The sequence below is a fragment of the Callionymus lyra genome, chromosome 5 (genome assembly GCF_982586985.1).
Source record: "Callionymus lyra chromosome 5, fCalLyr1.hap1.1, whole genome shotgun sequence".
NCBI lineage: Eukaryota > Metazoa > Chordata > Actinopteri > Syngnathiformes > Callionymidae > Callionymus > Callionymus lyra.
Window position 1 is genome coordinate 5,636,764 of NC_141822.1, and position 24,997 is coordinate 5,661,760.

The 24,997-nt window shown below is 36.6% G+C and overlaps 1 protein-coding gene across 2 annotated transcripts; it reads right to left on the reverse strand.

The window, feature by feature from the left end:
• On the reverse strand, positions 1-24,997 carry dhx29 (DEAH (Asp-Glu-Ala-His) box polypeptide 29). Of its 2 annotated transcripts, XM_087790591.1 has the most exons (28): positions 24,790-24,997; positions 23,154-23,227; positions 21,669-21,782; positions 21,471-21,600; positions 21,258-21,403; positions 21,045-21,194; positions 19,710-19,836; positions 19,490-19,648; positions 18,857-19,025; positions 17,603-17,723; positions 15,746-16,132; positions 14,204-14,476; positions 13,997-14,140; positions 12,063-12,239; positions 11,865-12,005; positions 11,659-11,803; positions 11,476-11,596; positions 11,317-11,401; positions 10,034-10,122; positions 9,836-9,964; positions 9,146-9,221; positions 8,315-8,539; positions 8,103-8,239; positions 5,199-5,289; positions 4,857-5,141; positions 3,749-3,880; positions 451-547; positions 1-375 (listed from the first exon to the last, which is right to left on the reverse strand). In XM_087790591.1, exons 1-28 carry the CDS (start codon positions 24,905-24,907, stop codon positions 320-322), a joined length of 4,098 nt encoding a protein of 1,365 aa, XP_087646717.1. In that variant the 5' UTR covers positions 24,908-24,997; the 3' UTR covers positions 1-319. The 2 variants fall into 2 exon arrangements, with proteins under 2 accessions (XP_087646717.1, XP_087646716.1); XM_087790590.1 differs by having other exon boundaries at positions 21,045-21,403.

Below are 24,997 nucleotides of genomic sequence, written 5' to 3' on the forward strand. Positions count from 1 at the left end.
GAAAGTTTACATTTAAACTAATATAATTATAATATTAATTTATATGTGTAAAAAAACTACTTTATTTGAAATATATTTAAATTATTTGAATCAATTACATAAAAAATTCAATTTATAAATTATTGAGTTTAATTTTTTGAAAGAAAATTAATTAAATGATTAAAAAACATAAACATTTAAATAAAAAAACTTTAATATATTCAAATGCTACATCAAACGATGAACTATCCCGATGACACTGAGATACAGGAAGTGCTCTGATGAAGTACTTTGACGAAGTGCTTTGATGAAGTACTTTGACGAGGATCAATAAAGTTCCTCAGCCTCTGCTCTCAGACCTGATCAGCTCCAGGATGGTTTGAATCGTCTTCTCGTCTGAAAACATGAAACAAACGTTGAGACAAATAAATAAATAAATAAATAAATAAACAATAAACAAGAGTTTCTCACCTTCGACGTTCATGCGAGGATTCTGTAGTTTCTTCTCCAGCAGTGAGTCCATGAGTTTCCTCAAGTGTTTGAAGATCACGCCGATCCTCACCGGAGCCTTCAGACACATTATTACTAGTTAGTTATAGTTAGTTATTGATCCTCACCGGAGCCTTCAGACACATTATTACTAGTTAGTTATAGTTACTTATTGATCCTCAACGGAGCCTTCAGACACATTATTACTAGTTAGTTATAGTTAGTTATTGATCCTTACTGGAGCCTTCAAACACATTATTACTAGTTAGTTATAGTTACTTATTGATCCTCACCGGAGCCTTCAGACACATTATTACTAGTTAGTTATAGTTACTTATTGATCCTCACCGGAGCCTTCAGACACATTATTACTAGTTAGTTATAGTTACTTATTGATCCTCACCGGAGCCTTCAGACACATTATTACTAGTTAGTTATAGTTACTTATTGATCCTCACCGGAGCCTTCAGACACATTATTACTAGTTAGTTATAGTTAGTTATTGATCCTCACCAGAGCCTTCGAGACACATTATTACTAGTTAGTTATAGTTACTTATTGATCCTCACCGGAGCCTTCAGACACATTATTACTAGTTAGTTATAGTTAGTTATTGATCCTCACCGGAGCCTTCAGACACATTATTACTAGTTAGTTATAGTTAGTTATTGATCCTCACCGGAGCCTTCAGACACATTATTACTAGTTAGTTATAGTTAGTTATTGATCCTCACCGGAGCCTTCAGACACATTATTACTAGTTAGTTATAGTTACTTATTGATCCTCAACGGAGCCTTCAGACACATAATTACTAGTTAGTTATAGTTACTTATTGATCCTCACCGGAGCCTTCAGACACATTATTACTAGTTAGTTATAGTTACTTATTGATCCTCACCGGAGCCTTCAGACACATTATTACTAGTTAGTTATAGTTACTTATTGATCCTCACCGGAGCCTTCAGACACATTATTACTAGTTAGTTATAGTTACTTATTGATCCTCACCGGAGCCTTCAGACACATTATTACTAGTTAGTTATAGTTAGTTATTGATCCTCACCTGAGCCTTCAGACACATTATTACTAGTTAGTTATAGTTACTTATTGATCCTCACCGGAGCCTTCAGACACATTATTACTAGTTAGTTATAGTTACTTATTGATCCTCACCGGAGCCTTCAGACACATTATTACTAGTTAGTTATAGTTACTTATTGATCCTCACCGGAGCCTTCAGACACATTATTACTAGTTAGTTATAGTTATTTATTGATCCTCACTGGAGCCTTCAGACACACGGTTATTACTAGTTAGTTATAGTTAGTTATTGATCCTCACTGGAGCCTTCAGACACATTATTACTAGTTAGTTATAGTTATTTATTGATCCTCACTGGAGCCTTCAGACACATTATTACTAGTTAGTTATAGTTATTTATTGATCCTCACTGGAGCCTTCAGACACACGGTTAATACTAGTTAGTTATAGTTAGTTATTGATCCTCACTGGAGCCTTCAGACACATTATTACTAGTTAGTTATAGTTACTTATTGATCCTCACCGGAGCCTTCAGACACATTATTACTAGTTAGTTATAGTTACTTATTGATCCTCACTGGAGCCTTCAGACACATTATTACTAGTTAGTTATAGTTACTTATTGATCCTCACCGGAGCCTTCAGACACATTATTACAAGTTAGTTATAGTTACTTATTGATCCTCACCGGAGCCTTCAGACACATTATTACTAGTTAGTTATAGTTAGTTATTGATCCTCACCGGAGCCTTCAGACACATTATTACTAGTTAGTTATAGTTATTTATTGATCCTCACTGGAGCCTTCAGACACACGGTTATTACTAGTTAGTTATAGTTAGTTATTGATCCTCACTGGAGCCTTCAGACACATTATTACTAGTTAGTTATAGTTATTTATTGATCCTCACTGGAGCCTTCAGACACATTATTACTAGTTAGTTATAGTTATTTATTGATCCTCACTGGAGCCTTCAGACACACGGTTATTACTAGTTAGTTATAGTTAGTTATTGATCCTCACTGGAGCCTTCAGACACATTATTACTAGTTAGTTATAGTTATTTATTGATCCTCACTGGAGCCTTCAGACACATTATTACTAGTTAGTTATAGTTAGTTATTGATCCTCACAGGAGCCTTCCAGACACACGGTTATTACTAGTTAGTTATTGATCCTCACTGGAGCCTCCAGACACACGGTTATTACTAGTTAGTTATAGTTAGTTATTGATCCTCACCGGAGCCTCCAGACACACGGTTATTACTAGTTACTTATTGATCCTCACCGGAGCCTCCAGACACATTATTACTAGTTAGTTATAGTTAGTTATTGATCCTCACCGGAGCCTCCAGACACACGGTTATTACTAGTTACTTATTGATCCTCACAGGATTCAACACAGTTAAACTTTTTAACATTTTTATTCTATATTACGTGTTTCAATATTTATTTGAAATATTACCTTCTGAATGAATTTAACATTTCAAATGTAGACATTTTGAGTTTTTTTTTCATTAATGTGTTTCTGGGTTTTTTAAGCATTTAATTATTTTACTGAATAATAACATTCATTATGTTTTATAATGAAAAGGTTGAATTTGTGTGTCTTTTTTTTTTAATTGAATAAAAAATAATAATATAATAATAATGAATTCAAAGTCAAAAATGTATTTTCTTAATTCTATATTTTTTTGATTAATAGTCGTTTAAATTCAATATAAACATGTTGGTGTAATAGATTCACCAGACATGACCAACAGATCACAGAGATACTGATCAAACGTATCAGCCGATCATGTGACACTTAAACCAACATTTGTTATACATTTTAAGTTAGAAATTTAAAAAATTGATAATTTTGAAAATTTATTTTTAAATTCGTACTTTTTTTTTTAATTCCATCTATAAAAAATATTAAAAATTTGAAAATATTTAAAACATTTTATTAAATATTCCGTAAAAATGACTGAAGAAGTTCAACAAAATATTCAATGCTTGAAAAAAACAAACACAAAAAACATTTCAATATAAAATTCAATCAATTTTCTAAAGACACTGATTTTCTTCCACATGATCATGTGACTCTTGTTTATTTATCAACTAAACCTGCTAACTAGTTAAACTAGTTAAACTAGTTAAACTAGTTAAACTAGTTAAACGTGATGACATCGAACTGGTGCTCAGAGAAAGAAAGAAAAGAAAAGAAAAGAAAGAGAAATAAAGTGAAGACTCGCCTGGAAGTGAATCCATCCGTCCAGAGTGATGAGTCGCTCGCGGTGCTGGATGTCGATGTCTCCGCCAAAGAGCATCATGGGAAAAGGCGATATGAGGGTCGTGTCCCGGAGGTAGATCTTAGTGTATTTGACCTTCAAGGACAAAACACCAGCGATTAAAATACTACGAGTACAAGTACCTGTTGAATGAAGTACTTGAAGGAACTTAACATTTCGAATGTAGGAAGATTTTATTAAAATGTTATTAGCATTTATTATTTTACTGAATAATACGATTCAAAGTTTTTTTAATATTGAAAAGGTTGAATTTTGTTTGTTTTTTTGTAATTTTATAAAAAAAAAAATATGAATCATTCAAAATTAATTAATTTTGAATAAAATCTACTTTTAAAAATTCAGCTTTTCATTCAAAAAGACCGCAAACTTTCAATTCAATTATTCAACAAAAAAAAGATCTATGATATTAAAAAAAAGAACAAAATTTCAATTAAAATAATCCAAAATTGCTAATTGGAGAAACTAAATTAATAATTAAATTAAAATGTTTTTTTTTGAAGCATTAAATTATATTTTTGGAATATTTAAAATTCAACAATTTCCAAATTAAAAGAAGATTTTTTTTTTAATGACTGAATTAAGAAAATCAAGTTTTTTCGATTTAGTTTATTTTTTACACCTAGAGTTTGTCACTTAAAACTAAAATAATTCAAAAATAAAAATGTATAAATCAAATATAATTCCAGATTTGAACCTTTTTTAATTCAACATAATAATGTTGATAAAAATAAAGTGACACAATGAATACATTATATTGAATTTAAAAGGCTACAAATAATAAAAATATACCTGTATATAAAAATCGAATCGAGTAAATTTACTTTTTGAATTATTGGAATTAATTAAATATGTTATACAATTTAAAAAAAACAATCATAATATAATAAAAATTGAAAATAATTCAATAAAAACTAAGTTTACCTTTAAATTTACTAATTATTGAATTATTTTTTTTTAAAAAGCTTAAAAAAAAAAAGAACATTCCAATAAAAACTAAATCAAAGTCACGCTAACACGCTAACATAGACGAGGCGTTCAGGGACACGCGTACCTTCTCCTGGTAGAGCAGCCAGCCGTGGGTCTGCAGGTTGCGGTTCACGGACGACGGGTGGACCTGAGCTCGGCCCTGAGGCGTCTCCACCGTGCAGACCAGCTTCTCCAGGACGTCCACGGACTTGGTGCACAGAACCCGAGCCACGCTGTCGTAGAGTCCGGCCGTCAGCGCCGCGTTCAGGACCGACATCAGAGGCTTGGACAGGACCGCCGTCTGGGTCCTGGAGCGCGAGGAGCTGAAACCCACCTGCTCCATCATCTTCATCAGGTCGTGCTTGACGTCCTGCAGGGTCAGACCAGTTCAAGGACAGACACCAGACGAGACTTGATGGTTCTTCACCTCGATGGTCATCAGAGCCGTTCGGTTCAGGAAGTGTTTTCTACAGAAGCTCGATTCTGCCTTTTGACCCTCGATCCTCGAGTTCCTCCACCTGTGACGTCACAACACAGTTTTACTCCGCGAGGATCCTTAGTCAGGAGTAATACTACAGTCTTGAGGAGTAATACTATACAGCCCTGAGGAGTAATAATGCAGAGTCTTGAGGAGTAATACTACAGAGTCTTGAGGAGTAACACTACAGAGTCTTGAGTATTAATACTACAGAGTCTTGAGTATTAATACTACAGAGCCCTGAGGAGTAATACTACAGAGTCTTGAGGAGTAACACTACAGAGTCTTGAGTATTAATACTACAGTCTTGAGTATTAATACTACAGAGCCCTGAGGAGTAATACTACAGAGTCTTGAGGAGTAATACTACAGAGTCTTGAGTATTAATACTACTGAGTCTTGGGGAGTAATACTACGGAGCCCTGAGGAGTAATACTACAGAGTTTAGAGTATTAATACTACAGAGCCCTTAGGAGTAAAACTACAGAGTCTTGAGTATTAATACTACAGAGCCCTGAGGAGTAATACTACAGAGTCTTGAGGAGTAATACTACAGAGTCTTGAGGATTAATACTACAGAGTCTTGGGGAGTAATACTACGGAGCCCTGAGGAGTAATACTACAGAGTCTTGACTATTAATACTACAGAGTCTTGAGGAGTAATACTACAGAGTCTTGAGTATTAATACCACAGAGTCTTGGGGAGTAATACTACGGAGCCCTGAGGAGTAATACTACAGAGTCTTGACTATTAATACTACAGAGTCTTGAGTATTAATACTACAGAGTCTTGAGTATTAATACTACAGAGCCCTGAGGAGTAATACTACAGAGTCTTGAGGAGTAACACTACAGAGTCTTGAGTATTAATACTACAGAGTCTTGAGTATTAATACTACAGAGCCCTGAGGAGTAATACTACAGAGTCTTGAGGAGTAATACTACAGAGTCTTGAGTATTAATACTACTGAGTCTTGGGGAGTAATACTACGGAGCCCTGAGGAGTAATACTACAGAGTTTAGAGTATTAATACTACAGAGCCCTTAGGAGTAAAACTACAGAGTCTTGAGTATTAATACTACAGAGCCCTGAGGAGTAATACTACAGAGTCTTGAGGAGTAATACTACAGAGTCTTGAGGATTAATACTACAGAGTCTTGGGGAGTAATACTACGGAGCCCTGAGGAGTAATACTACAGAGTCTTGACTATTAATACTACAGAGTCTTGAGGAGTAATACTACAGAGTCTTGAGTATTAATACCACAGAGTTTAGAGTATTAATACTACAGAGCCCTGAGGAGTAAAACTACAGAGTCTTGAGGAGTAATACTACAGAGTCTTGAGGAGTAACACTACAGAGTCTTGAGTATTAATACTACAGAGTCTTGAGTATTAATACTACAGAGCCCTGAGGAGTAATACTACAGAGTCTTGAGGAGTAATACTACAGAGTCTTGAGTATTAATACTACTGAGTCTTGGGGAGTAATACTACGGAGCCCTGAGGAGTAATACTACAGAGTTTAGAGTATTAATACTACAGAGCCCTTAGGAGTAAAACTACAGAGTCTTGAGTATTAATACTACAGAGCCCTGAGGAGTAATACTACAGAGTCTTGAGGAGTAATACTACAGAGTCTTGAGGATTAATACTACAGAGTCTTGGGGAGTAATACTACGGAGCCCTGAGGAGTAATACTACAGAGTCTTGACTATTAATACTACAGAGTCTTGAGGAGTAATACTACAGAGTCTTGAGTATTAATACCACAGAGTTTAGAGTATTAATACTACAGAGCCCTGAGGAGTAAAACTACAGAGTCTTGAGGAGTAATACTACAGAGTCTTGAGGAGTAACACTACAGAGTCTTGAGTATTAATACTACAGAGTCTTGAGTATTAATACTACAGAGCCCTGAGGAGTAATACTACAGAGTCTTGGGGAGTAATACTACGGAGCCCTGAGGAGTAATACTACAGAGTCTTGACTATTAATACTACAGAGTCTTGAGGATTAATACTACAGAGCCCTGAGGAGTAATACTACAGAGTCTCGAGTATTAATACTACAGAGTCTTGAGGATTAATACTAAAGGGCCCTGAGGAGTAATACTACAGAGTCTTGACTATTAATACTACAGAGTCTTGAGGATTAATACTACAGAGCCCTGAGGATTAATACTACAGAGCCCTGAGGAGTAATACTACAGAGTCTTGACTATTAATACTACAGAGTCTTGAGGATTAATACAACAGAGCCCTGAGGAGTAATACTAGGAAGACTTGGGCTAATACTTACTGTATGTGACTCATAAAGTAATACTGAAGAGACACAAGGAGTAATAATACGGAGACTCATGGAGTAATCATTAAGTAATACTATATTAAGTAATACTCATTAAGTCATACTAAAGAGACTTGTGGAGAACTGCTACAGAGTTTATAATATGCAGACTCATGGAGTAATACTATAGAGACTCGCGGAGCAATACTACAAAGACTTGTGGAGTAATACTATGAAGACTCACGGAGTAATACTACAAAGACTTGTGGAGTAATACTACGAAGGCTCATGGAGTAATACTAAGAAGACTCACACAGTTATACTATGAAGACTCGCTGAGTAATACTACAAAGGCTCGCGGAGTTATATTATTAAGACTTGTGGAGTAATACTACGAAGACTGGTGGAGTACTACTACAAAGACTTGTTGAGTAATACTTACTACCGAGTTTACCAAAGTCGTACTTAAACATTTTGACAGAATGTGTAACGCATCCAATCGGTTCAAGTACAAACAGAATGAATACATGATAAATACACAAGAATACAGTACACATGGATACTCACCCCACATAGGCAGAGTAGATGGTCAGGTGGTCAGAGTTAGCGACGGCCAGAGCAGCTTTAGCCAGATTAGCTTCTTCCTTCCGGTTCATGGGCGTCGAGAACGGCGACTTCTCGGTGATGGCGGCTGCGATGGTGGCCTGAGAAACACCAGCGTCAGCCACACGAACGTAAGTAATAAGTAATAATACTAAGTAATAATACTAGAGACGCACGATGGGCTCCAGGCAGCCCAGGATGGCGCCGTAGATCAGCATCTTGCCGATCTTCACGTTGACGGGCAGGCAGGCCAGGTGGTGACCCAGGGCGGTGAGGAGGTGCTGGCTGGGGTGACACGCCCCGATCCTCCTCAGCAGGCTCACGGCGTTACTCACCGACTGAGGCTGAGGAGGATCCAGAGCTCGAGCCAGGAAGTCTTCAGGAGAACCGTACTGACATTTCTAGAGAGAAATAATGTTGCTACGGTTACGATGTTTTCTATGGGAGTAGATCAGTGACTTCGGAATATTGAACGTTAAATTCAATGTTGAATTTTGTATTAATTTATATATATATATATATATATATATATATATATAATATATATGTGAGTGTAGCCGAAGTGGGGAACCATACGGAGTAATACTACGTCTTTGTAGTAAGATGTATAGACTGTAGTATTACTCTTGCGGAGAAATACTAATATGAAGTAATAATAATAAAAATAACAGAGTTGGATATATTAATGTCAATTATTTTATTATTCAATATATTTTTACTTCCACCCTCTTAAGTACGACATAAAAATGTTGGTACGAGTATCAAATATAGTATTTAATAATATGTATTGTTGTTCTATTGTAATAATACAATATATATATATAATAATACAAAAACAAATGAAACTTTAAATATACAAATAACATACTTATAAAAAGATATTCAAGCTTTTTGATTATTTAAAAAATTAAATGAAATGTTAAACTATTCAACATTCTGAAGTCACTGATATACTTTAGTTTTCTGCTAAATAAACATTTTGACTGTATTTATAAATGTATTTTTACCATAATATGAAGACACAATTCTTCAAGCGGCACACGAAGAATCTCTGGAATGGAGTATTCCATGAAGGCATCGAACCTGAGGATGAATGAAGATGAAATAATGAAACAAAGGTGGATTTAACTGCATCGCACACGTTTTTTCATAACAATGAAATCCTGCGAGATCGCAGTGACGACTGAGGACGAGAGGATACAGTGAGTCCAGCAGCTTTTAAAGCTGATGTTTGGACATATTTTGGTTTGAAAATAAATGAAAGCAGTTACGACTTTGTCAAGAGTCATGTGGTCTGTAAATACTACAACACCAGAGTCAAGTACTGGACAATACTACACATATATACTTGTTACTACACTATCACAACACCAGTCAAGTACTGGACAATACTACACATATATACTTGTTACTACACTATCACAACACCAGAGTCAAGTACTGGACAATACTACACATATATACTTGTTACTACACTATCACAACACCAGAGTCAAGTACTGGACAATACTATACATATATACTTGTTACTACACCATCACAACACCAGAGTCAAGTACTGGACGATACTACACATATATACTTGTTACTACACTATCACAATATATCGTATCGTTGACCCTGTATCGTGATACTCATCATATGAACAGATTCTTGACCAAAATAAATCGAGGATCAAACGTTAAAACGATTCAAACCTGAATTTAGGGTAAAGTCTGAAGCAGAAGCCGCTGCGAACCCGTCCTGCCCTTCCCTGCCTCTGGAGGGCGCTGGCTTTGGACACAAACGTCTCCACCAAGGAGCTCATTTGGCTGCTCTCGTGGTACCTGAACGCAACACCAGGGGGTTTGAGATGTTTCTTTGATATGCGAGCCGTGAGGTCACTTATGTTTTACTTGTTTTCCTTGGTCTTCCCGGTATCGATGACGAACACGACGTCAGGAATAGTCACGCCTGTTTCAGCGATGTTGGTCGACAAGACGATCTGAAGAAACATGTTTTAAACATTTGAATTAACCGTCGTTGACAGATATTCATTAAAAACTACATTTTTGATTAAATTCATCTACTTTATTCATCTAAATGATCAATAAACATCTTTTAAAGATATGGAAAAGAACAGTTTTTCTACAACAGTGGCGTCAAACTTTATCCGCCAAAGTTTTTGTAGTCGAGGTCATCGTTTAAACCAGTATTTTAATTAAAATGTTGTTTTTTAGGCATTTAATTATTTTATTTTTTTGACTGATTGATTATATGATTCATTTCTATATTGAAAGTTTGAATTTGTTTTATACAAATATTATTTGAATATATCTTTTATAAAAAAAATCTGAAGTCATACAAAAATTAAATATATTATTTTAATTGATAAGATTATTTTTTATTTATATTAGAATAACAATATTGAATGTGGATATAATGCTATTATATATATATATATATATATATATATATATATATATATATTTTTTAAATTGATTTCAATAGTTTATTTATTTAATGGTTGAATTTATTTTTATTGAGTATTTGTTTTTTAGGCATCATATTCTTTTTAAAAATAATTAAATTGATCATTTTCTATATTAAGAGGTTTAAATAGTTTTATATTATAAATAATTTGTTTAATAAAATGTTAATGTTGGTTCGAGAGAGTTCGATATATTAATTCCAATTATTTTATTCAATATTTTTTTATTTGCACCCTGTTTAATAAAAATGTTTGCACAAAATATAAAATATTTTATTTAACGACAAATATTTTTGTTTTATTGGAATTACAATATCTGTGTTTAAAAAAAGATATTCGAATTAAATTATTCAAAAGACAAAAACAAATGAAACTTTAAATTTACAAATAACATTAGTAAACTATACTTTAGAAAATATTCAAGCTTTTTATTCAGAAATTATTTTATTTAATTATTCAAAATAAAAAAAATCTAAATGTAATATATTATTTAAATGGATAGGAATTGAAGATGATTAAATTATTTTTTGATTAACATTAGAACTACAATATCAAACTTTAAAGTGAAATATAGACTTATTTTTATTCAATCATTAAATGGAAAATTAATTAAATATTTCAATACACAAATATTTAATAAAAACAAAATAGAAATTATTATTATTACGTTATTGTTGAGGTTTTTTAAGTCTAACGTGTCAGCAGTACCTTCCTGACACCAGCAGGGGGCACTGTGAAGGCTGCAGCCTGATCCTTGGACGAGAGCGTGGAGTGAAGAGCAACAACTCTGTACCTGCAGGAGAGACAAGAACCAGGATGAGAACAAAAACATAATATTTCATGTGGATTCTAACAACGTGACAACACCTGCTTTTGTCTCTGAACCTCTTGTCAGAGGTCAGGAGGTCGAGCAGCTGCTGGATGTGAGCCAGACCAGGTAGGAAGACCAGGACGGCTCCGTTCAACTCCGCGAACTGTGGAGACTTATCTTCAGGAGAAACAAACAGAGTCAGTTCTACTCGACATCTCCATGCGTTCCATCAGGTTCACCTAGATAGTCCACCAGGTCCACCAGCAGGTCCATGTTGATCTTATTGGGGTTCATGTACTGGAGAACCTGTCGGGTCCTGCTGCTGAAGTGGTCCAGGTCCGGCCCGAGATCCCAGCCTGCGGTGGAGTCTCTGAGGATCACGTCCTGGAGAAGTTTTGAAACGTCTTCATCTAGAGTCACTCAGAGTCTTCTGGAGATGAAGTACCTGGTGCTGCGCCGTCTTTCCACCTCTCTGGGTGACGGCGACGCTGACCTCCTCCTCCTCCTCCACGATCCTCTGGCAGTACTCGGAGTCCTTCTCCAGGACGTACCCCGTCTGCTCCACGATGTCCTCCAGATGAAAGACCTGGAGAAACGAGGAGGATCAGGTCCAGGCAGGAGGAGGGGGACGGAGAGGACTCACCTCCACGGGGAAGGTCCTGCCGGGGATGTTGAGGACCGGACAGCGGTTGAAGTAGTTGGAGAACTTGTTGCAGTCGACGGTGGCGCTCATGAGGATCAGCTGCAGGTCCGACCGCCTCAGAACCACGTCCTTGAGGATGGTGAGCAGGAAGTCGGACTGGACGCTTCGTTCGTGGACCTGAGGGAGGAAGATTGTTGTTTTTTTTATAGTGATAGTGTAGTAACAAGTATATATGTGTAGTATTGTCGAGTACTTGACTCTGGTGTTGTGATAGTGTAGTAACAAGTATATATGTGTAGTATTGTCGAGTACTTGACTCTGGTGTTGTGATAGTGTAGTAACAAGTATATATGTGTAGTATTGTCGAGTACTTGACTCTGGTGTTGTGATAGTGTAGTAACAAGTATATGTGTGTAGTATTGTCGAGTACTTGACTCTGGTGTTGTGATAGTGTAGTAACAAGTATATATGTGTAGTATTGTCCAGTACTTGACTCTGGTGTTGTGATAGTGTAGTAACATGTATATATGTGTAGTATTGTCGAGTACTTGACTCTGGTGTTGTGATAGTGTAGTAACAAGTATATATGTGTAGTATTGTCGAGTACTTGACTCTGGTGTTGTGATAGTGTAGTAACATGTATATATGTGTAGTATTGTCGAGTACTTGACTCTGGTGTTGTGATAGTGTAGTAACAAGTATATATGTGTAGTATTGTCGAGTACTTGACTCTGGTGTTGTGATAGTGTAGTAACAAGTATACATGTGTAGTATTGTCCAGTACTTGACTCTGGTGTTGTGATAGTGTAGTAACAAGTATATATGTGTAGTATTGTTGAGTACTTGACTCTGGTGTTGTGATAGTGTAGTAACAAGTATATATGTGTAGTATTGTCGAGTACTTGACTCTGGTGTTGTGATAGTGTAGTAACAAGTATACATGTGTAGTATTGTCCAGTACTTGACTCTGGTGTTGTGATAGTGTAGTAACAAGTATATATGTGTAGTATTGTTGAGTACTTGACTCTGGTGTTGTGATAGTGTAGTAACAAGTATATATGTGTAGTATTGTCCAGTACTTGACTCTGGTGTTGTAGTATTTACAGACCACATGACTCTTGACAAAGTCGTAACTACTTTCATTTGTTTTCAAACCAAAATATGTCCAAACATCAGCTTTAAAAGCTGCTGGTTTCACAGTATCCTCTCGTCCTCAGTAATCGCCGGGATCTCATGGGATTTTAATGATCCTATAGCCGCGGAGGCTACCATCTACTGGCTGGAAGTTCAATTGCAACAACAAAAAATGAACAAACGCTATAAAAAGGTAAATGTTAATTGTAAATGCAAAATAAAAATAATTCTATATTGAAATATAAACCATAAAATAACTACAATTTAAAAAAAAACTAAAAAAAACGTAATCTTTTTATTTGTTGTATAAATGAAAAGGAATATCGCAATTTTTAAGTGTATCTATATTTTGTTACGCTCATGGTTGACATACACAGTACTACATATATTAAATATATTATGCAGGAGTCAGGAACTGCAAATATTCTTGTCACTGATCGAACCGAACTCAGTGCGAGACAATAACTACAACAGCGCAGTGAGGTATTTCGATCCTTCAGGTTTTTAACTGCAAATCGATTACTAATTATAACGTACAACTGTACAATGCAATACAAACATTCGAGTTCCGAAATAATTCACTTTTCAAGTCAATTATTCATCTATGTTGCCATGTCAAAGGTGATTGGTTGGCTGGGCGGCAAAGCATCATGGGAGCCGTTAAGGTCAATACTACTGAGAGAGTCGTTGAGAGGGAGGAGACGTCATATGTTGAGTTTATATAACTTTAAATACATGTTGATGTTTTGACGTAACCTGGACGATAAGCGAGCGATCACGTGACACCGAACAATGGTTACCTCGTCCACGATGATGTGCGTCAGAGAACTGAGGTGTCGGTCGTGCTGCAGTTTCCTCAGCAGAACTCCAGTGGTGCAGTACAGCAGGCGGGTCCACTCGCCCGACTGGTTCTCCATCCTGATCTGGTATCCACACAGTGACGTCTGCCAAACAATCTCCCCGTCAGACCCAGAATCACACTAACCACGGAGTTTTAACCTTCTGACCTTCGACCCCGGGCCATCCTCGCAGCCCAGCTCCTGGCTGACCCGGCTGGCCAGGCTCATGGCGGAGATCCTCCTGGGCTGGGTCACCACGATGCTGCAGGGCCGCGGCCCCCCGCCGCCGGCGCCGCTCAGGAGCTCCTCCAGGAGGAAGTGAGGGATCTGGGTGCTCTTGCCGCTGCCGGTCTCTCCGGCCACCACCACCACCCGGTGCTGCCGCAGACACTCCAGGATCCGCCGCCGGTGCTGGAAGACCGGGAGCTGCTCCCGCTCGGCCTGGAGGGTTCAGACGCTGGTTCAGCTCCACGGAAATATGATGACGACACGTTCTACGACTCGACCGCACGAGGAGATGAAACCTGTCGCTGGTCAAACTGAACGTGATTTCACCGACTTTTAACAGGAAAGACGAGTCTGACTCTGACGTCAATGATCCGTTTCTTATCTTATCTTATCTTAAACATATGGAAGTTTATCAGTGTCAAGAACATTGACTTGTTTAAAATTTAGAATCTCTACATTTTTATGGAAATGTTGAGTATTTCATTGTTTTTTTTAAATAAAAGAATGTAATGTAAATGTAAATTAAAAGGTTAAGTTTGTTTTTTAAAACATTTTAATATTTTTAAAATTAATTTAGTTTTTTTACACCGAGTATCAAATGTTTACACAATATTCTAATTTAAATAAAAAAAATAATTAAAAAAAAACAACATATTCTTCATTGATATTCTAATTCCATTAATTCAAAAATAAATGTTCTAAATTCAATATTTTTTAATTCATTGTCTTTTTAAATTCAATATAAAAATGTAGTTATAATACTTCCATTAGACAAAACCAACAGAGTACTTGGTTGAACATGTCATGTGATCATCTGCACGTCGCATGATTGGCTGAGAGCTCGATCCAGTAGCTCGGTACTCTATTGGTTTTTGTCTGGTGACTCTATTATACTACATTTTATTGTTGAATTAATAATACTACGAATTAAAAAATATTGAGCTAAGAACTTTTTTTTTGAATGAATGGAATTAGAATATCAAACTATGTATAATTTTTTTTCCAATTTATTTATTATTATTATATATTTTCTAATTTTATTATATATAAATTACTAAATTAAATTGATTAAAAAAAAGTAATTCAATGCTTAAAAATATATATATATTTCAAATAAAAAAAGACTCAATGCAATATAACACAAGCTTTGCGATATTTAAAATAATTATTCATTCTATTTATACTATCTTGCACTATTTTTTACTTATTCATATTTATACCTTATTTTTATATACATTCATTCTATGATGCGTTTTTTAACGGTTGCCAAGCAACGAAATTCTGTTTCACTGCAGTGTTTTTCTGCGCAATGACAATAAAAGGAAGTCCAAGTCCAAGTCCAAGTCCAAGTCCAAGTCCAAGTCCAACACTCGATGACGACACTGATCCATATAAACGTTGTCCGAACATTAACTTGAGCATGAATCCACCTGGACGTCAAGACCTAAAATGATTGACAGACCAGCCTCCACGAGCTTCTACCTGCAGCTTCTTGGCGAGACCGGAAGACTTGGACTTCAGCAGGAGGTCCCGGGCGGCGTCCAGCGCTCCTTCCCTCTCCCTCCTGGCTCCTCTCTTCTCACACTCGGGCTGCTGGTCCCGGAGCTCCAGGGTGGCCAGGCTCTCCCAGGACTCCTCGGGCTCGTCCTGGTCCTGGCGCTCCTGCTGGACCGGGCCGCCGTCGTCGTCGTCGTCGGACTCGTGGCTCTGGTTCTGCTGCTGCTGTTTGAGCCGAGTCAGGAGTCTGGAGATGAACTGGTCTCTGGGTTTGTTGGCTGCGATGCGAGTCTGGTCCTGTTTCTGCTGCTCGTTGTCTCTCCACTCCAGCCAGACGTCCCTGTAGGTCGGAGGCAGCAGCTGATGGACCGACTGACAGCAGAGGGAAGTCAGTTAGTTAGTTAGTTAGTTAGTAACTAATAGTTAGCTGTAAAGATGTTTCTAGACCAGGGTCACAAAGCGCTTAAACGATTAAAAAAAATACACAGTTAAAATATATACTTTAAAAGATCAAGACACATAAGACAAAGGAGTCTCAGAATATGAGGGAAAAGCAAAAATACGTTTTTAAGGATCGTAGAAATGTGAGTTCTTCTACTAGAGCAGCTCAGAATTCTGGCTGCAGAGTTTTGTATGAACTGCAGGCGAGACGATCCTTCTGGTTTAGACACTAAATAAACTGTTATAATAGTGTAAACGACACAAACACATGGATTATAATAGAGAAGAGATTTTAAAAAATATCCTTAATATGATGAGAAAGTAAATTGGTTCCAACAAAATGTTAAATGGTAACAATTTAACATTTACAATTTTTTTATTGTATTTTTAAGCTTAAAATAATTTAACCCAATCATTTGTATATTAAACGCTCTGAATACTTTTGATATTTTCCCGTGTCACGATTACATCCAACGTTTATTCATACACTTTAAAAGGCTCTTAACTTAATTAATATTGAATTTTTGAACATTTATTGTTTAAATATGAAACTGTGTAAAAAAGAAATCATTAATTTTGACAATATTTAATTCAATTATTAAAAAAAAAACTAACTAATTGAACATTTCAATATAGAACTGATTTTATTTAATTACTGTATACAAAAAAAAATAATGTAAAAACAACAAAAGAAAAAAATTAACAAAATCGTATTGTGTTCTTCTATTTAATACAAGTAAGAAAAGTTTGTCATTTTATTGCATATTGTTGAACATAATACATTGAGATTTAGATTTAGATCACACAGGACATATTTAAATGCACGTATTCCAATCAAATATTTAAAACGATTTCTTGTTTTCAATTATCTTTACATTGATTTTGAGAGAAGATGATTTTGGCCTCTTGTGTGATTGAATTTGACACTTTTGATCGACATGATCAGTTTGACTCAGACCTGAGCGTACAAACTATTAACTCTTGTGTTGTCTCAGGGTCAAGGTGACCCAAAAGCCTGTAAACAAATGTGTTTGTGGTATCCCTTGTGTTGTCTCTGGGTCAAAGTGACCCGAAGGCCCTAAAACAAGTTTTCAAAAAATTAAATATTAGAAATGCTTTTTTAATAGTCGCAGCCAGGACTCAGAGCAGACGCACGTAACTGGACTAAAAACTATTTTATGTTAAAACCAACTTTTGGGTGAAATTGTCCATGACTTTAATACATTTTTTTTACGTGTTGTTTTTTGATTTTCCTCCATTTTAGTTGGTTTTCGAGTCGGTCTTAAATTTATTTTCAACTGGTATTAAATGAAGGTCTTCAATGCATCTTCCCTCCAGCTGTAGGCTCGCTGCATTCATTTTACAAGGAAGGTCAAGAAGGTCTACGCCTGATTGTCTCACCTGTCCCTTGACGAGGCTGTAGAGAGCCAGGGTGGCTCCCAGGTGTTGAGCCTGCATGCCGTCTTCGGTCAGGATGGACGGACACACCTCCAGGACGTCCTCCGGCCTCTGAACCCTCACTCTGGAGGCAAGAGAGTCGACGACAAGTTTAGCTTTTAACGTCCGTTGGTTAGAAAAATGTCACTTCTGGATCTATACCCTTGAAAAAGTACCTACGAAATTTTGATTTACAAAAACAACAGTTATTTGCCCAACCTAAAACTCCCAAAATGCCTTTGGGTTTTTAACATGTTGTTGATGACTATACGCTCTATTTTACCCTGACACGCACGACCATACTTTACAAAACCCTTGTCGTTTGTGTAGTTTGTGTATTGTGTACTTTATCTTGGCATCTCAGATAATTTCAAGAAACCATGACGACAACTAGATTAAAACCTCACCGTCTTCAGAGCATTTTTAGTAATAGTGACCCGAAATAAACCTGAAAACATCTCAATGTGCTTTGCCGCCCAGCCAACCAATCACAAATGTTGATCCCTATCCTTTTTTTTCCAGGTACATGTTACTGGTTTCTTTGGAAACACAATGAATATTTATACAGAACTAGTACCACCTTATAAAGTTGTTCCCCGTTTGAAATCTGGGCGAACGAGAGGTTACGAGAGTCCATTATGATGTAATAATAGCTTCACTCCTCCAGCTGTAATCACACCCCGCTTTGTTTATACAACGAGTCCCTTGGAGGTGGAGAGTTCCGAGGATAGATGACTTGCAGTGACCAACCTCCAAGCTTGACCAATCACAGCAGAGTGGGCGTGGTTATGTGTCAACAAGATTTAATCTCCAGAACAACAGTGAAAAGTGTTTTCAGTGGGCGGAGCTTAAGATCATTTTCTAATGTCAATGTTTCAATGAAAAGAGAGTTTTGTACAAACACACACTGATGATACAATAGAGTCACACATCACAACAACACACACACACTGATGATACAATAGAGTCACACATCACAACAACACACACACACTGATGGAACAATAGAGTCACACATCACAACAACACACACACACACACACTGATGATACAATAGAGTCCAACATCACAACAACACACACACACACTTTAGTTGAATGTATGTGTGTAACTGTTTCAATAGTGTGTAGAAAACAAGTGACCAAAACAACTAGTCGTTTCCTCTTTTCCCCAGATTCAAAATACTGTCACAATGCGAGTACATGAAGAACAAAGTACCTGCACTTCCAATATTTGCCGGCGGCGACCTTGTGAAACGCCGGGGCAGGACTCTTGGGCAAGTTTTTCCTCACCCAGTCGATGAGGAACTGTTTGGGAGACTTTCCTGTCCAGCTGCGAGCCGTGTAGTCGAAGTTACGAATATCTTTGGGTTCGTTCTTCTTCACAACTGAGAGCAGAAAAGATGATGATGTCAATATTTCAATGAAGAGTTTTGTACAAACACACACTGATGATACAATAGAGTCACACATCACAACAACACACACACACTGATGATACAATAGAGTCACATCACAACAAACACACACACACTGATGATACAATAGAGTCACACATTACAACAACACACACACACTGATGATACAATAGAGTCACATCACAACAAACACACACACACTGATGATACAATAGAGTCACATCACAACAACACACACACACTGATGATACAATAGAGTCACACATCACAACAACACACACACACTGATGATACAATAGAGTCACACATCACAACAACACACACACACTGATGATACAATAGAGTCACACATCACAACAACACACACACACTGATGATACAATAGAGTCACACACACACACACACACACACACACACACACACTTGAACTGCACCTTTCTCAGCAGGAAGCTGCTTTTCCGGTTGTTCGAACAACTTGAATCCAAGAACTTCTTTTTCCTCCTTGACTGGCGTCACTGTCTTGTCTTTCTGAGGCACGTCCAGCACTTTTATGGCCGAGTTGAACACAGGGTGAGACTCCAGTTGCTTCATTTCTGTGGACAGATCAGCATACGATTGAAAATCACCCCAAAACTTCAGGGTGTGAATCCACACCTTGCTGAATGACCCGGATCCGATCCTGTGCCGTCCTCTGGCCCAGTTTGTCTGCTTTCGCTTTGGCAGCCATCGCCATCTCTTTAGTGTCGTAGAGCTGAGCCGTGAGAATCAAATACCTGTCGTTCTAGGAAAGAAGCATTAGAGGAGGATTTACACACAAACGTTCAGGAGTTCGATTCATGCTAAATATTAGAGGTGGAAGAAAATACTGATACACTTGAATATTACAATTAGTTTTTTCGATACCTTAAAGATTATAATGCGTTTGTGTCTTCTTGTTTAGATTATTATAACAGTTTATTTAGTGTCTAAACCAGAAGGATGTGTCTCGCCTGCAGTTCATACTAAACTCTGCAGCCAGAATTCTGAGCCGCTCTAGTAGAAGAACTCACATTTCTCCTTCAAACTCTTCACTGGCTGCTCTAGTAGAAGAACTCACATTTCTCCTTCAAACTCTTCACTGGCTGCTCTAGTAGAAGAACTCACATTTCTCCTTCAAACTCTTCACTGGCTGCTCTAGTAGAAGAACTCACATTTCTCCTTCAAACTCTTCCCTGGCTGCCAGTTTCTTTCAGGATCATTTTAAAATTCTGGTTCTTACTTTCAGACAACAACATCTTAAGAAACTTGTATTTGTGCTTTTCCCTGATTCTTTGAGAATCGTGTTTTTGTCTCAGTGTTATCTTCACCTTTTAAGCATAGATTTTATTGAGTATTGTTTTTGATTGTTTAAGCGCCTTGAGACCCTGGTCTAGAAAGATCTTTACAGATAATAATTACTTACTTAAAAGATATTTAACACCACTGTATCAATGTTTTTTCTCTTTTTTGCAATCGTATTTTATGTTTATTAGAGTTCTATCTATAGAAGTTCTATCTCTCCATCTATAAAATAATTAAATTATTTTTATTTAGGTCCGTCTGAGGACGAGAGGATACAGTGACTCCTGCAGCTTTTAAAGCTGATGTTTGGACATATTTAAAACAAATGAAAGCAGTTACGACTTCGTCAAGAGTCATGTGGTCTGTAAATACTACAACACATTGATATTTTAATGTAATTTTGTACGAATAAATGTTTGTTAAATATTGAATCAATGACAATTTAATATGCATCATAAAATGACTACAATTAAGTATTAATAAAATGTGAAAAATGTCGAATATAATTCGTTGTCACATCGGTTTTATGTATAAAACTTTTTTTTTTTTTAATCAAAAATAAATACAAATGTTAAATCGTTAAACTTAATAATAAGCAAACAAAAATAATTATAGTATAAATAAAATAATAATAATATGATGAGATAATAAAAAAGAAGTTTGACCCACGGGATCAAATTTGACATCAAGTTCCGGGTTGTGTTCTGAAGTCTTCCCTCGTTCCTCCTCTTCATCATCATCATCATCATCATCACTGCTCTGCTCTGCGTAGCGTAAGATCCAGTCCTTCATAGTCGCCGCCTCGTCCTTGGCCGAGACCTGAAGGTCGACACGAGACTCAAGTCTTGACTCTCTGGACCTCTTGTGGTCAGAAGAACAAACCTTCGTGGTCTCTTTGCTCGGAGCGCTCGGAGGTCTCGGGTCGTTGTGGGTCGCGGCGGTCTTCTGCTCGACCGGGGTTTGGAACTTGGGCCGACTCTTCTGGCTCTCCTCCTGCATCTGCTGGGTGAATCCTTCCGGCAGCTCCTCTGGACAAGAAGATTTTTCTTTAAGAAATCGTCGGCGAGCAAATCGTTTTTTTAAGAGCGATCTCACCGTCGTTGAGGTTCAGACACAACCAGTCGAGCGCAGAGTGAAGGTCTCCGCCGTACAGAACGCTGCTCTTCATGGACTCCTCGATGTGTTCCCTTTTGAACTTGAACTTCTCCAGCGCCGTGTACAAGTCCTGCGAAGACGACAAGACAATCCTGAGGTTTACACGAACACCGATGATGAAGATGATGATTCTTTTACCAGCAGTTTCTTGTTGGTCAGTCGTCCTGACACAGGACCTTTGTCTCCGTTCTCCTGCCTGAAGTCATTGATGAGTTTGATGATCTTCTTCTCCAAGTCAGCCTGGATGGCAACCTGTGTTTGACATTTTAAAACTCATTTTTATTTAGCAATTGATCTCACATTGATGTCCTTAAAGTTTACTTACTATGGGATTCTGATATTCCTGTATTTATTGCTTAAATTAATCCCTTAATAATATCTTATACATATAATATCCCTTTTGTAATCCATGCTTTTTTATCTTCTCTTCTGGACGATTGTAACGGTTTATTTTGGTCTAAACAAGAAGGATTTGTCTCGTCTGCAGTTCATACAAAACTCAGAATTCTGAGCCGCTCTAGTAGAAGAACTCACATTTCTCCTTCCATCTCTTCACTGGCTGCCAGTTTCTTTCAGGATCATTTTAAAATTCTGGTTCTTACTTTCAGATCTATTCATGGTCAGACCTTCCATCAGTGATCTGATCCAGACTTACACCCCAGCTCGGGCTCTGAGGTCTGTGGATCAGAATCTACTGATGGTTCCTGAACTTCCGGACCAGAGGAGAGAAATCCTTCCAGACTGTTGCTCCTAAGCTTTGGAACCATCTCTGTGTTTGATGATCTACTGACTCCTTCAAGAAACATCTGTGTTTGATGATCTACTGACTCCTTCAAGAAACATCTCTGTGTTTGATGATCTACTGACTCCTTCAAGAAACATCTCTGTGTTTGATGATCTACTGACTCCTTCAAGAAACATCTGTGTTTGATGATCTACTGACTCCTTCAAGAAACATCTGTGTTTGATGATCTACTGACTCCTTCAAGAAACATCTGTGTTTGATGATCTACTGACTCCTTCAAGAAACATCTGTGTTTGATGATCTACTGACTCCTTCAAGAAACATCTGTGTTTGATGATCTACTGACTCCTTCAAGAAACATCTGAGTTTGATGATCTACTGACTCCTTCAAGAAACATCTGAGTTTGATGATCTACTGACTCCTTCAAGAAACATCTCAAGACACTTTTATTCCTGCAAGCTTTTCCCTGATTCTCTGAGACTCCTGTGTTGTTCTCAGTGTTGTCTTGACCTTTTAAAGATATATTTTATCTGGTATTGTTTTAATTGTTTAAGTGCTTTGTGACCCTGGTCTAGAAAAGCACTCTACAAATATTACTTACTTAATTTCTCTTCTTCTTTGATTTAAGTTTTTTATATGAAATCTCAACTAAGAACTGTTTAAAACAACCAATTATACCTGATTTAATATTCTCCTTATGTATCCACTTTTCATAGCAGCCGTTTTTAAGTCTAATTAAATGTTTAGTAATTAATTAGGTTCAATTTGATTTAAAAGCATCTGTACTGTGACCTTAAGTGTCTAGAAAGGCACCTTTAATTCAATGAATTATTATAAAAAATCAATATCATCTTTCAACAAACTGTGACTCGCTCACCTTCAGGATGGACTTGTCTGAAACACCTCCAGTGTCCACTTGAGCCGTGTTGGCAAGACTGTAGGTTTTTGGAGCTGTTGAAAAAGAAAGTTTACACAAAGATATTCTTCATAATCTTCAGGGAAATAAATCCAACAATATACAAAAAACACATGAAACTTTAAGTTTGATCCAGACAATTCAAGATATTATTAACGTACCTTTTATCATCTTTATCGCATTCATTTCCATTAATGAATTGATCTGATCTTTCACAGACTATGGGGGCAACTTTAGGCTCTTTATCTGTATTTATGTGGCCCTAATGAGGTCAAATTGTATTTATTATTGTGTAAAATTCAAATACAACTTTTTTTTACCGTTTTCTTTTCTTTGGCATTTTTGCGCAACAAAATAATTTGACCAAATATTGATGTCATATTGAGGAGAAAATGTTATATTTATTAGTTTCCTTTTTACAAAATGTTTAAACACATTTTATTAGCATAATTACGTTTATTAAAAGTTGATTTACAGTATAGTAATTCTTTAAAAATCCTACAATGTGGATTCCTGGATTTTTTTTCACATTCTGTCTCTCACAGTTGAAGTGTACCTATGATGACAATTACAGACTTCTGTCATCATTTTAAGTGGGAGAACTTGCACAATCGGTGACTAAATACTTTTTTGCCTCACTGTATATATATTTTTTTCTAACTGGCTTTGTTTGTTTGTATTTTTACATTTTAATTATAATGTTTTGCTCCTCTCCTTTGGCTCGACGGTCCCTCACAACAGTCACGGTAAATAATGTGGCCCCTGAGAAAAATGTCACTGCAAACCACTGATGAAAATGTAGAGGCTTTTCACTATAACACACTGTAACTCTGCTAATTTAATATGTAATTTATTCACTTTTTTTTTAATCACTTTTATATCACAAATGTCATTTGATTACTTTCACCTGCACAGACAACGTATCTGAGACATGGAGAGGTGAAGCTAAGGTCAGAGTGGAACATGTAGAAAAATGTGTCTTGTGATCCGTTTTGACAGCCAACTATTTTATTCTGTATTTATTATATATGCTCAATAAAAAGCTTTGTTTAAGACTTAGTCAAAAAATGTATTTGTCCTTTTTTTAAAGTACTTATTGATGTACTGAAAATGATTTGAGTAAAAATAAACAAGTTATTTCTATAAGTTCCTTGTTCATGTAGTGGCATATTAGGTTTGTTTTATATTGATTTGTTTCTTTACTTACTTGCTTGTTTACTTAGACTATCAAACAAAGTTTTTGTCATCATATTTTGGCTCTACGGCCCCTCAAAACATACACAATATTTAATGTGGCCCCGGAGGATATGTCACGTAGATAAACAACTACATCATTATTCTTCCTGTTTCCAAAACTTGTTATTTTTTAATCTTAATTCATCCTTATTTAATATTTCAACTTCACACGGACAGACTTGGTGAGTTGTAAACAATAATAATACTTTAATAATAGTCAGATGGATGCATAGAAATAATAATAATACATTTTAATAGGTGTAAAGGTGAAAAGTGTTCACTGAGGAAATGTTTAATCGCCAGTGTTTCAATAGTGAAGCAGAGATAGAGAGAAAAACAAAGTAATAATAGTAAATAAAACCTTTAGATTTGCTGTCTTTGGCAGGTTTGGCTTGTTTGGTGTTGAGCTCCACGCTGTTCCCGGCGGTACTTCCTCCTCCCGCCGGAGCCAGCGGCTGTTTCTTCTTCTTGCCTCCCATGTTGCTGTCAAACTATCTTTGATTTAAAACATAAAATGACATATAAGTGATGACGATCGTTCATTCAAATCCAAACCTAGAGCTTCATGT